A 13365-nucleotide genomic window follows, 5' to 3' on the forward strand; every position below is an offset into this window, starting at 1 on the left:
CGAAAAAAAGAACCAAAAAAAAAAAAAAAAGAAAAAAAAAAAGAAGCCAGGTGGTAATGCTTATTTTTTATTTGTCAGCTCCCTGTCTGGAGGACTCTCAAAGGCTAGAAGAGAAGGAAGTTACTCCTTGCAATTTCTATTAGCATTTCTGCCATAAGTGTTGCTGTCTTTACTACCTTGTTGATGCTTTCTTTAGTTATAGTTCAGTTAAGTCACAGTTGTTTCCCAACCCACAGGACCTGTCTCTTCATGTTGCCTCACAGACACTAGCCAAAGCCACCTGGCACTCTCCTCAGAGTCGAGGCAGAGCTCTGCAAGTTCCATCTAAGCCCTTTGGTTTTTAGTCTTTCCAATCTGTTTCCTTGTTGAGTGTGAGTCTTCCTCCCTCCCACCCTCTTCAGGTGCTCTCCTAGATAGATCTCTTAATGGTCTGGAACTTTTCAAGTCAGTCAGGCTAGCTGGATAGAAATTCAGGAGTTTCAGTTGTCTGCCTATTTTTGCTTTTCCAGAGCTGGGATTACGAGCATGTGCTACCACTCCTGGCTCCTTTGTGTAGTTTCTGGAAGTTAAGCTTTACCAACTCAATTATCTGCTCAACCCAGAACCTCCTTCTTTTGTCTTCTTTGTCCTGGGAGTGGTAGTGATGGTGGTGCTGGTTCACAACTCTGTGACACTCTGGACTGTCTTTTCTCTGATTCTCTGATACTCTGTCAACAGTTTCCATACGATATTGTTATTTGCTTTTCTGACAGGATAATTCTGAAGTTGGTGTTAGGAATAGTCCAAGCAAACAGACTTGGTACATGACCTTGGGGGAAGTGCTTGGTCATATCCTTTGCCTTGTATTCAGTGTTAAGTTCCTCAAGCATTATGAACTCAGGAACAGAAACTCACATAGGGTCACCATCTGTTCTTGATTGTGAAGTATTAACTCAAGCAAAAGTGACCTCTTCACTCACTTTGTAGGCATTTAGAGCACAGTACTCACATGTCAGGCCTAGGGAATTCGTTTCTTGTAGTTTCATGACCAAGTTTGCCCAAAGTCAGAATTCTTTTTAACTTTGTCAGTCTTTAGAATTACAAGACAATGAAAATACCCAGCTCTCCCAAGTGTTTTGGTGGCTCTGACTCTTGAGCCTTTGGGTTAGTCAATTTGAGCTTTTCTTGCTGGTGACTGACAAGTCTGTGGGAGCTCCACCTTGGAAGATGGCTACAAAGGGACAATGGTTTTCCTTGAGGTTTACTTCAGGTCCTTCAATATAAGGGGGACTCATAACAAGAGAGAGGGAGAGGGAGAGAGAGAGAATGAGGGAGAGAGGGAGGGAGGGAGAGAGAGAGAGAGAGAGAGAGAGAGAGAGAGAGAGAGAGAGAGAGACCTGAGGAACAAGCTCAAAGTCCGATCTAGGAGGAAATGTAGCTGTAAAGCAGGTTGAAAGATGCCTGGATTCCAGGCAGGTGTGTAATCATAAACATATACACGGAGGTGGATTTATCCATCGGCCAATTTGTAGACCGTATTGTTGATCTGGAACATGGTTACAAGAGAGACTGGAAAAGCAGGTTAAGCCCTATTGGGTGGCACATCACATAGGATTTAAATATGTAAAGGAGTAGCAGAGAATGATTCTGAACAGGAGTGATGTATTTAAAGGTTCAATTCAGAGAGGTGAATGCAAGCATCACCGGCAGGGAAGTGAACCTCCAGAGGCAAGAAGGAAAACTTATCTCAGCCAGGGTCTGACACCAAGGGGTTTATTAAACCCAATTTTGAAGAAAAAAAAAGCTCCCTAGTGTGATACAATCCCTGGTCAGAAGGAGATGTAATTAGATCAAAACTCAACTCCAAGTGCATGTGACCATGAAGATGGGTTCTATAGTTGAAGGCTTTAGGAACTGGCATGATCTCTAACCAGGAAAGCATAGTAGTCAGCAGGCTATGAAAAACACATAATATTTTCCCTAAGGATGGGTTCTATAGACTGAGAGATAAGGATAAATGTATAGGGAGGGAGGGTCTAAAATAAACATTGGGGGGAGGGTTGTCTGAGGTCTTGCTTTGTTACAGATAGCTAAGGTCACCAAGTCTTTAACAACATCCATTCCCAACTTCCTGATTGGAAAATGGGCATTTATTTCCTCCATTAAGGAGATGCTCCTGCATGATTATCATTTCTTGTTTCTTCAGTGTTTATCTGTGAGCATAAGGAACTTGTGCCCTCTACATACAGGATAGACTGTGGCTGTGGATCTGAAGTCTAGCTGGCCAGTTAGATGATCATTTAATAAATAATGAAAGCTAGATCTCTCATATATTCTATATCTTCATTTGAAAATTATGTGACACAGACATGATATTTTCTTCTCTATTCATTTATGTTTGCATAGAGATATTTTCCTCCAACAGAATATAACCTTACAGTTGGAATAATTTCTACCTTATTCACCTTCATGTTCCCTAGTCCTAGAATAGGTCCTGGCCTACAATATGAACTTAAAGACTGTTAGTGCAACTCACTCATGACTTCTATAACATTGTTTCTACAAAAGTTTTAGATTGGGAAATATGATAATTTTAGAGTCGGGCACTGACATCAGAGAATTGTGTGTAGCTACAGAATGGAGGCTGAGGAATAGGCAGATTAAATCATCAACTGTTGTCTATAAAATGTCGAAGAGGATAAGACTGATGGAGAAGAGGTTGAGGGGACACCTGGATCTGACATTTCTAGTTCAACCTCTCTCCATAGTTTACTCAAGCTTGAGCGCACATGACCATTATCGCTGATCATACCTTCATTCAGAGTAATTTTAATCTTTTACTTTTATTACTCTTAAGTACTAATCTAGTATACTTCAAAATAGAATGTGTGTATTCAGCAGAGGTGGGGTCCAGAAGGCGTCTTCTTTTGATAATTTGGTATCTGATTCAAATCTTGCATCTGTACTCTTATTAAGGCTTTGGTAGACGGGATTGTCCACTTATGGTGACCTTGAGAATGTATACCTATTTGATCACAGTAAGTATCCAGGTATCAGGTACCCAAAGTTCCTGAAGCTTCTGAACTGAGGCCACATTTGTCCTGGGTGCAGCCAGACAACGACTGGGTTTGTTAGGGGTGGTAATCAAATCTATTCCTTGTACCCCAGGACTTCTCTAATATCTAGTTTTGGACGGAGGGGTTCCTTCTATAACTTTGTCCAATCTTTCTTAGAATGATTGGCAGTCTAGAATGTTTCCTGCCACTTTGTCTTTCATTTGGTATCAGACTGACTTCTTCTGCCTGACAACTCTCCCTGGCTTTCTCAGCTCACATTTACTGACAGATTTCCTTCTAGTAAAGCTCTAGTCCAGTGCATCTCAACATGTTTACAAGCAGATTCTGTTCTTAGAGTAAAGTTATCTCTGACCTGACTTGGGCTTCATAGTAGAGCTTGAGCCCCACCCTGATGCTTAAGCTACTTCACTAGGACTCTGGATCTCTGGTACTATGTCCGTTCCTTAGCAGTGTTTCTGTCTCTACACTCAGGTGCTAGGGCTTTTATTCAGGCTGTTTATGGCTAGAATTCTGTGACCTAGACACTTAGAGCCTATCCGCTTCCTCTTTAGTAATGTCTATGAGTACAACTGGCCATCTGTAGGTAGTATCAGCCTTGGAATCAGCAAAAATGTTATATGTCTACAAGAGTTAGAGCACTAATCACCTATGTGAGATATTGAAATGCACTCCTCTTTAGGGAAAGAGGCATTTACACTCTTATAAGTAATGATTAATGGCAATAAAGTATAGATCCCTTGTTGAGATTAAAGTGAAAGCAGAGGGGATATAAATGTAAGTGGATACTCAGTGACAGCAAACCATCCTGAAGATTGCACAAGCCAGAAGGGAAAGTAGTAACTTGTGTCAGGGAGAACTTTGGACTCTACATACCTGTGTTTTGATTCAATACAGAGCTAAAGTCTTTATCTACCAAATACCAACATGATTACATAACAACCAGGAGACTATTCATTTCCATGGAGCAAATAGTATTACAGCTCAGTTCTTTTCAAAGTCACAGATGGTTAAATGGCTGATCAACTTACCTTTCCACACAGGTTCTCATTCATAGCAAAACCTGGTAACTCAATCTGTGAGAGGGAGCTGTAAACACAGTTGCTACAGCAGTCCATGACAAATAGTTTGACTACTGAAGGAACAACTCAGAATTAGAATGGGTGGTCAGCATTTCCTCTCTTGCTGTTGGGACAACCCAGGGGACTGTCAATGGGAACTGAATAGTCAGACCACTGGCCACCTGTCCTGTGTTGCTGAGAACAACAGCACACAGACTTAAAAGTGTCACATCGCACCATGACCCTAGAGTATAGCACTGTAATAGCATAAGCTCACAGCCTTGCACAATGCCCAGGAGCAGAGGCTCCAACAGAAGAGATCCGTGAGGAGGGAAAAAGAATTATTAAGAATAATCATGTATCACCTGGGGGTATGTGGGCCATCTAAAAGAAATGAACGGAAGGGCAAACTTCTGAATGTCTAGTCTCACCTTCCTGGTGGCCAGCTGGAGAAGTGCAGGAAGCGCCCTTCATTGAGTACAAGGGTCAGTTCAGAAAAAGCTTCACAAATGTGTTTCATACATGCATTAAAAAGTATTTTCATTACCTTTAAAGTGCATAGTGTGGCCCCAGGGGTTTCCTTCTGGCCCAGGAAGCAGCAATTGTGAAACCAGCAGTACTCTGGAGCTGGTATGGAGTGTGGGGTGTGGGGTGTGGGGTGCAGGGTATGGGTTATAGGGTGTAGGGTGTGGGGTAGGATACAGAGGATTTTTTTAATTTCTTGTTTTAGATGTTTTGGCTATTTCCAACATTCTGTAGCTAAAGACACTTTACAGTAGACAAAATTATTGAGAAATAAATGATGCATTTGAAAACACTTAGAGAAGGAGCAGGACCACACACACACACACACACACACACACACACACACACACACACACGGATAAAGCACTTGAGTCCTCGTGGACTCAGTGCAAACATCACACACATGAGAGAGGGCAGAACAAGTAATTGTATTTAAGGTCAGACAAATTTGTACTAAGAATCTAGCTTGGCACAGCCAGTGCCCGAGGATCTGCACAGGCAGCTGCGGTTGCTGCCTGGTAGCCTCCACCCGAGGTTGGGTGCCCAGGAGCTCCGCTGCCTCGTCTTGACAATTGCCGTTCAGCTTCTCTTTCCTCTTGTACAGTCTGACTCCAGCTTCTCCACCCCCATCCTACCCTGTAGGTGGTATATCTGGTTGTTGCATTAATCACATGCTTTCATTTCCCTCCTTCGCTTGCTCCCTCTCTCTGTTCCTACCTGTCAATCACAATTGTCTGTCTACATTTGTGGGGCCAAGTGGCGATGGCTGGCTACACAGATGTAATGTAACATGATCAAACTAATTGATACACCACTGCATTTATGCATCTTTTGTGGTGAGGCATTTAAAATTTAATCTCTTGTTTTACCCATTTCACCACATTTTCTCCAAAACATTATTGTACCTTTTTTTTTTTTTAAAAAACCAGGTATGAGGTGGCACAATTTTTTATACACCTTCCTTTATAGTTAGTGATGCTGGGATTCTTATTACTTTCCACTTATGATTTATGTTCATTGGCCATTTAAAAGTTTCATCTTGAGAAATGTCTGTGTGAGACTCTTTCCATCTTCAAATGGGTCATTTACTTTCTTGTCATTGAGCTGTGTTCTTTATGTAATTTGGGTGTTATTTCTTTATTGGATGGGTGTCTTGCAGTTTTTTTTTCTTTTTACTGTTCTTTGGGTTGACTCATAACTGTAATTGTTTCTTTTGTTTTGCAAAAGTTTCCTAGTTTGATACCCCAGAGCACTTAATTTCTTTTATGAACACTTTACTATAACAGAGAGACAATACTGATTTTCATCTGTTGCTTTTATATTTTGCTATTTTACTGAATTTATCACTTCTCACTGGTTTTTGGTGGAGTCTTCAGGATTTTATATGTATAAGATCCCGTGGTGCAAAAATAAAGACAATTGCAGGTGTTCCTACCCTGCAACTGTTCACTTCCTCGCATAATGGCTGCAACTCTGACATATACTAGCATGTTGAAAAGCACTGAGAGCAGACATCCTTGCCCCTGATATGTGAGGAAGCCTTATGCCCCACCACTGTGTGTGGTAGTTGTGGGCTTGTCACCTGTGGCTTTCATTGTACTGAGGTACATTCCCTCTTCATAGTATATTGAGGTTTTTATTGAGTGAGGACATTGAATATTGTCAAATGTATTTTTCTATCTGACAGGGTTGCATGGTTTTTATACGTCAACCTTTCAATGTGATGTATCATGTTTATTGATTTGCATATGCTGAACATTCCTTGCATCACAGGGGTAAAGCTTATGCTTTCATTTTGAATTTCTTATTTTTGCATGTTATTTGTTTTGTGTGTATATGTGTACACATGCATAGTGCTATGGAGTGTATGTGAAGGCCCAAGAATGGCTTTTTTCCTTCCATCATGTGGGGTCTGGGAATTGAACTTAGGCAATCAGACTTGGTGGCAAACATCCTTACCCACAGAGCCATCTCACTGGCCCATGAACTCTATTCTTCTTTTTAAAACATTTATTTTTTGTTTGTTTATATTTTGTATGTTTTGCCTGCATGTTTGTATGTGCACCACATACATGCAGAGGCAAGAAGAAACTCTGCAGGATACCCTGGAAATGAATGGCATGCTCTTGTAAGCTATCACGTGTGTTCTAGGTACTGAACTTAGGTCCTCTTCAAGAGCAACAAGTGCTTTTAATCGCTTTGAATCTCTTCCCCAAACAACAAGAGCAACCACAACAACAACAAAACCAGGGTCTAGCTCTGTGGTTCAGGGTAGCCTCAAACTCTCAGTACTTTGTTTCGACCTTCAAAGTGCTGGGATTAAAGGCATGCACCACTCTCCGTAGATACTTAATGTGCTCTTGAATTCGGTTTGCTAACATTTCGTTGATGAGTTTTGCATCTGTGTTTGCCAGTGATAGTGTGTTTGCTGTTGTTATTGTTGTTTTAGTTTTCTTCCTCTCTCTCTCTCTCTCTCTTTCTCTCTCTCTCTTTCTCTTTCTTTCTTTCTATCTTTCCTTCTTTCCTTCCTTCCTTTTTTTTTCTTGAAATGTCTTGTTCAACTTTGTTGCCAGTATACTCCTTTCCCAGGAAAACCAGTTTGGAAACATTTCTTTTACTTTGATATTTCTAGAAGAGCCTGAGAAAAATTGGTATTAATTCCTCAAATACTTGGGAGAACTCAGCAATGAGCCCCCTCTGGTTCAGGACTTTCTTTCATTACCAGTTTAATCTCTTTATTTGTTATTTGCTGTTCTTTTTCCCCCCCTTTCCTATTTATTAATGGGTGGAAGTATGTTTATGTGGGATTTATCCACTTCTTTTAGATTCTCCTACCTGTTGATCTGTAATTATTCCTAGTAGTCTCTTAGAGTTCTTAGAAGCATGCTGTTACCGCTAATATTTCCTTTTGGTTTGGATCTTACTTAAACATATTGTTTCCTTACTCTCTTTTCCATCCCAGCTTGTCTAACTGAAAGGCCAGACCCAACTTGATCTATCCCTTTAAAACTTCATGTCTTGGCCTGTTGATTTCTCTGCTCCAGGTGTCACACATTTAGTTTCTCCCGGATAGCATTAAGCTTAGTCCTTTTCCTACTCCCTTTAGGTATGACGTAGATTTTTGTTGTTTCTGAGTCAGGGTTAAATTTGAAATCGTTTAGCCTCAACTCCCCATGTTCCTATATGCTAGGATTATAGACACGAGTTGCCATTCCGAGCTTCAATTTCTTGATCATCTTTTCTTGTCCCTACCCAGAATTTATCACAATAAATTTCTATCTCGAGACTGCTTTTGCTATATTGCATACACTTTGCTTTGTTTGCATCAAGATACACATGTTTTATCTTTCTTTTTCTTTCTGTGATATATAGGTGATTTGGAAGCATGCTGTTGAATTTCTCTTTCTGAGTTTCTAAGACTTTCCCAGGGGTATCTGTGTGAACAATGAACTGGCCTTTGAATGGCAGTCATTTTCTGATCTGTCGGCCTCGAGATTCCTGAAAAATAATTGTCTTAGATTTTTTTGTTGCTGTGATGAACTGCCTAAGGCACTTCACAGTTTGACACCTGAGTCACTGGCACTGGCTGAGCTCCTTGTTGTGTCCCTGTGTGTGGTAGACAGAACAGTGGGAGCACAGGGGAGAACTAGCAAATGTCACTGCATACTAAACCAGGACCAGAGAGAAGAAACCAAGGGCCTGCTCCATCGAATAATCCGAGGACTGCCAACTGGAACCCACCTCTGGAACGTATCGTCACCTCCAATAGTACATCTTGGGACCCCCTAGAGGACATTGCTCCCAGCACTAAGAAATCCCACTTTCTAAAATGCCTTCTGTAGCAACTCAAAGGCACATACGTTACTCATCACTGCCATTATGCATTTGCTCTGTGTTGGAGAGTTTCTTTTCTTGTTCTGCTGATTTTCTTGTCAGTGAAATGAGCCGATGTGTGCGAACTTTCAGTGTGGGTCAGATTTCTATACTGCGTTGCTAGGGAGCAAGCGATAATGGTTGGCACATTAGGAACAAAATAAAAATAGAATGTCATAGCTGAACTCTCTGCTCAGCCTCACAGATAGTTTATAAAAGCAGCCAGAGAAGATCATATTCTAAATGCTGTACTTTATTCCCTGTCTGGATCTGAAGTATATCTTTTAAGCATTGTTTAAAAGAGAAATGGAATCCTGTTCAACACTTTCAGGAGATGATTCAAGTTGTCCATAAAAATACCATTCTTGTTACAAGTGATAGTGTGTTTGCTGTTGTTATTGTTGTCACTGCTCCAGGTGTCACACATTTAGTTTCTCCCGGATAGCATTAAGCTTAGTCCTTTTCCTACTCCCTTTAGGTATGACATAGATTTTTGTTGTTTCTGAGTCAGGGTTAAATTTGAAATCGTTTAGCCTCAACTCCCCATGTTCCTATATGCTAGGATTATAGACACGAGTTGCCATTCCAAGCTTCAATTTCTTGATCATCTTTCTTGTGTTAGTGGAACTTAAGGAGAAATGACTTATGCTCACTGCGGGTCAGCATGATTCTGAAAGGTGACTTATTTACAAGGCCAGAGCAAAACATTGTCTTGCTTACTAATAAATGTCTAGAGTTCTGGCAAATGATCTTGAACAGGAAAGGGAGAGGTATGAAAACCTTAATTTTTAAATAGCAAAGTTCTTGTCTGGTTATTGTCGGTGACTCGCAGACATTCTAGAGGGAATCTCAATCAGATCAACACAAGGAACAAAGCAATGAGCACTGGAACAGCCAGGAGCCTGAGAAAATGGGAATACAAGCAAGGTTTCTGAATACCACCGACGTCACGGGTCTTCATAGGCTTCAGTGACCGGTCCCACTGGGTTAGGATGGCGTTCCTGGCTCCTGACCACTTCCCTGGGCCTACCAGCCGGAACTGGTAGGGGCTGCAAGGGCCAAAGAACACTTCTATGGCCAACCTGGGGTCCTTGAGAAACAGCCATAGGATATTGGGCTTTGCTCCGATGAAGGAGGCCAATTCATCCATATAAACAATGTAATCTGTCTGAATGGTGGTGCTGTTGCCAAACCTAGAGATGGGAGAGGAGAGACAGTCTGTGAGAACCAGGATTTGTAGGAACAAGAACAGGGAAAGCAACTCATGTCTTCCTATCAGGGGCAATAGTTGTTATTCTCTTGTGTTATTGAAGAGACTATTTCATATCTCACTTGGAAATTCCCCAATATTACAGAGCAGTGGAGAACATTTTTTGCCCCTGTCAGCAAATGGATAATTTTCTCTTGCTCAAGTGAAGTATTCGTTCAAGGTCCTTGAGTTGATTAGTGACAGATGGAGCCCAGGTTTTTAGGTTCCTTCTCCTGCTGAGTAGTCATTTTAGTTGAAAGCTTCTACTTGGAGTATTATCTACTTCGCGAAAGGTTTCTGGGCTAGAGACTAGAATTCTGCTTTGATATATTTCCCCAAATACTTTGGGTTCATCTCGTTTGCAGTCCTTTCTGAGAGGTACTGCAGAAAACAGGAATAAGGATGAGGACACAGGATTTTCACTCTGCCCTTTGCACTTAGTAAGACCTAATGCAATGGCAGGTGAGAAAACCTCAGCTAATGATTCTTGGCTGTCAGAATGTGACTCATAGCTTTGGCTATGTTGATATCATTAAGGATCATTTAAGACAAAATCAATTTTGAATATTGACAAATTCTGATTGTTTTCGATGAGAATCCTAAGTCTACATTATCCTGGGTAATCTTACCATTTAAGCTTCTTCCCCATTTTCTCGTCAATATCATCCATCATGTCGTTTACAGAAGGCAAAATGCAAGTTCCTGCAAAAGAAGGAAGGGCCTGGATATTTTCTTCTCAGTGAATTGTGCATCACATTACATTTTCATCCTAAGAAGTATTTATTATTTGTGTACATGTCTCAATAGATACAGAGAGATAGAGATAGACAAGAGGAGAAGCACAGAGGTAGAGAAAGGAAACAGAGGATGAACAAAGGTCAGAGGTCAACCTCAAGTGTCCTTCTCTATAGTCCTTTAACTCAGGGTGAGGAGAAGCACAGAGGTAGAGAAAAGAGACAGAGGATGAACAAAGGTCAGAGGTCAACCTCAAGTGTCCTTCTCTATAGTCCTTTAACTCAGGGTTTGAGATAGGGTCTGTCTTTGAACATGGAACTTACCAACTAGCTAGATAAGCTGGCCAGCAAGTCTCAGGAGTCCTCCTGTGTCTGCGCACTGCCACTAGAACTAGGGTTACAGGCATGCTCTGACATACCTGTGACTTTTGCATGACTGCTGGGACTCTGAACTCAGGCTGTCCTGCCTTCGTGATAAGTGCTTTACTGACTGAACCATCTCTCTGGTCTGATTTTTTTTTTCAAGATTCAAGGGAACTTTTTTCCCTAACAATTTAGTGAACCCTCAAATCTCTTGGCAGAGAAACAAGAGTTGTTAACTCAGTTGTTGGCTGAGATTATGGACTATCCAAATCCACCAAGGATACAGGGAATGACTGGCGATGAGATGCAATCTCAATTACTTTTGAATGAGATTAAAATTTATCTAAAAAAAAGGGGGGAGAGGTGTTGCTCTTGCAGTTAAACAGCTCTTGTCAATATGGTCTCATTATAGCCCTTTGAATCTATCTGTCCAGGTACCAGTGAAGAGACTGGGAGCTGGAAACTGTGTTCATACAGCCACTCACTTCCGCCATTGGGCTACTTGTAACTGGTCCCTTTGTCCTGGGGTTCTGATTTTACTTTTCTAGGGCCTGGGAGTCAAATCTAGGGCAATGTGCTCATCAGCTATGTGCTCGACAATGAACTAAATCCCCAGCCCTTACCAATTGTTCAGATTCTCCCCAAGTAAGTTGGCTTCTCAATAGCCTATCTCTTGTAAGTCCATCAGTTTCCTGTCAAATGCCCACTTTGCGTTTCCACCTTCAAGGTTATTCTTACAAATTTATTATTTGCTTTCTATCTGTGTATGCACACATGTGTCATGACATGTTTGTGGCGGCCAGAGGACAACTTGTAGGGATCAGTTTTTTTCCTTCAACCCCATGGGTCCCATGTATATCCGTCTTGGCATCAAACGCCTGTGTCAACGAAGCTATTTTACCACTTTCAACCTTTGAGTTTTTCCTTATTTTCTTTTCTCAGAGCTCAAGTTACAGCTATTGTCCTGACGGAGGATTAGTGGCCTTCCTTTAGCTCCAGCCTCCCTGAGATGGAATTTGATGTCTGAGTGGCTGCTCCTGCTTTGCTGGAGCAACTTTTACTTCTGAGATCACCTCCAATCTTTGTCTGAGCAGGCACTCAGGGGGGGTCACTCCTGAGCTGGAACATACTGCTATGGGAGACAGCCTGGTGGCCTGACTGGGGTGTACGGTGGCATATTCTAAGGCTTTGACATGACAGGGTGTGCCTAAGTCCTGTAAGTCACAGTAGTACTAGAAACCTCAACTATGGCTTCGAAAGGAGCCCGCTTTGCTAAAACTCCCTTGTCATGAAGTTTTCATAGTTTAAGGTTCAATTAAACTTTGCGCAATGTACTTTGGCATCTCTGTCTTTCTTTAGTTTGGCTCTTATGATCTGTGGTTTCCCACAGCTGGGTCCTTCATTCAGACATTACTGTGGCTCTGATCCCAGCTCTGGGCTGCCTTCCTTGTCCGACCCCAAACAAGTATATCCTTTGATTTTCCCTTTGAAAATGTGAATAACATGTAGCCTCATATCTTAGGGGTTAAACCTTTCTCACACCCCGTGCTTCCTGTCTGGAATCGACAACTGCTTGTCCTTAACCAACAGAACACACTGCAGAGAAGAAAAGAGCACAGGAAAACCACCACCTTCCCAGAAAGTGCACTCTCCATGGATGTAGATATCTGAGGTTGGCTGGATACTGGCCTGGAACTCTACTTCCCTATCCCCATTTCAAGTGAAGTCATTCTAGTAAGTTTGAAATCACAATTTAATAAAGTTGTCATGCAGTTAGGACCAAGAACTCTTGGAGTTCTTGTCTAATGAAGGGACTCAGGTAATTGTCAGCTCCTAGAAAGCACAAGTAGCAAAAATCTCCTAATAATCTCTCATTATTGCATATGATAACCCAGTGACACAGATTTCAAATTGCATATAGAGTATAGCACCAATGGAATTAGAGTTACAGATCCTCAAAGCTTGATAGGTTCCTTGTAATTAGGATTATAGCTTAGACTCTGAAAAATATTCTCATTAGACTCCATCAATGAATATTTTCGGCCCACTTACCTCTTATTACTTGTGCTGCCCAGCGTGCCTGCAGGTCGGTTGTGGGGATGGCAGCACCCAGGGACTGGACAAGGCCAATCACTGCCATGGTTGGTTTCTCTAGTTGAGGAGGGAAGATGCCTTTGTACAAGGTGACCTCATTATTTCTGCTTTTGATGATGCTGTCATCCAGGAAGGGGTAGGCATAACCATAGCCTGTGGCGAAGATGACACAGTCAATGCCCTCAAACACAGTCCCATCCTCGAACACAGCGGAGGTCTCTGTGAACTCCTTCACATTAGGCTTGATGGACACAGTGCCACACAGGATGCGGGCTGGAAGCTCATCATTGAACACAGGCTCCTTCCTGAGTGTTCTGTATGGAGAGCAGAGACTGGTCATTGTAACAGTAATGTTTCCACATTGCCTTAGTCTCTATACAAGCTGTTAAAGAAGGAACAAACCATCAAAGGGC

The 13365-nt window shown here is 41.7% G+C and overlaps 1 protein-coding gene across 4 annotated transcripts in view; it reads right to left on the bottom strand.

Annotated features, from left to right (window-relative positions):
* Window positions 1-5048: 5048 nt before the first annotated feature.
* Fmo3 (flavin containing dimethylaniline monoxygenase 3) overlaps window positions 5049-13365 on the bottom strand; it is a 29971-nt gene continuing 21654 nt past the window's right edge. For 3 of the 4 annotated variants that reach the window (XM_063272651.1, XM_039091127.2, XM_039091128.2), the window contains exons 8-10: window positions 12911-13266; window positions 10391-10463; window positions 5049-9705 (exon numbers count right to left, since the gene is read on the bottom strand). In XM_063272651.1, the coding sequence (XP_063128721.1) occupies window positions 9366-9705; window positions 10391-10463; window positions 12911-13266 (769 nt within the window). In that variant the 3' untranslated portion in view covers window positions 5049-9365. The remainder of the gene's footprint in view (window positions 9706-10390; window positions 10464-12910; window positions 13267-13365) is intronic. The other variant, NM_053433.2, reaches the window with a different exon arrangement.

The sequence above is a fragment of the Rattus norvegicus genome, chromosome 13, assembly GCF_036323735.1.
Source record: "Rattus norvegicus strain BN/NHsdMcwi chromosome 13, GRCr8, whole genome shotgun sequence".
NCBI lineage: Eukaryota > Metazoa > Chordata > Mammalia > Rodentia > Muridae > Rattus > Rattus norvegicus.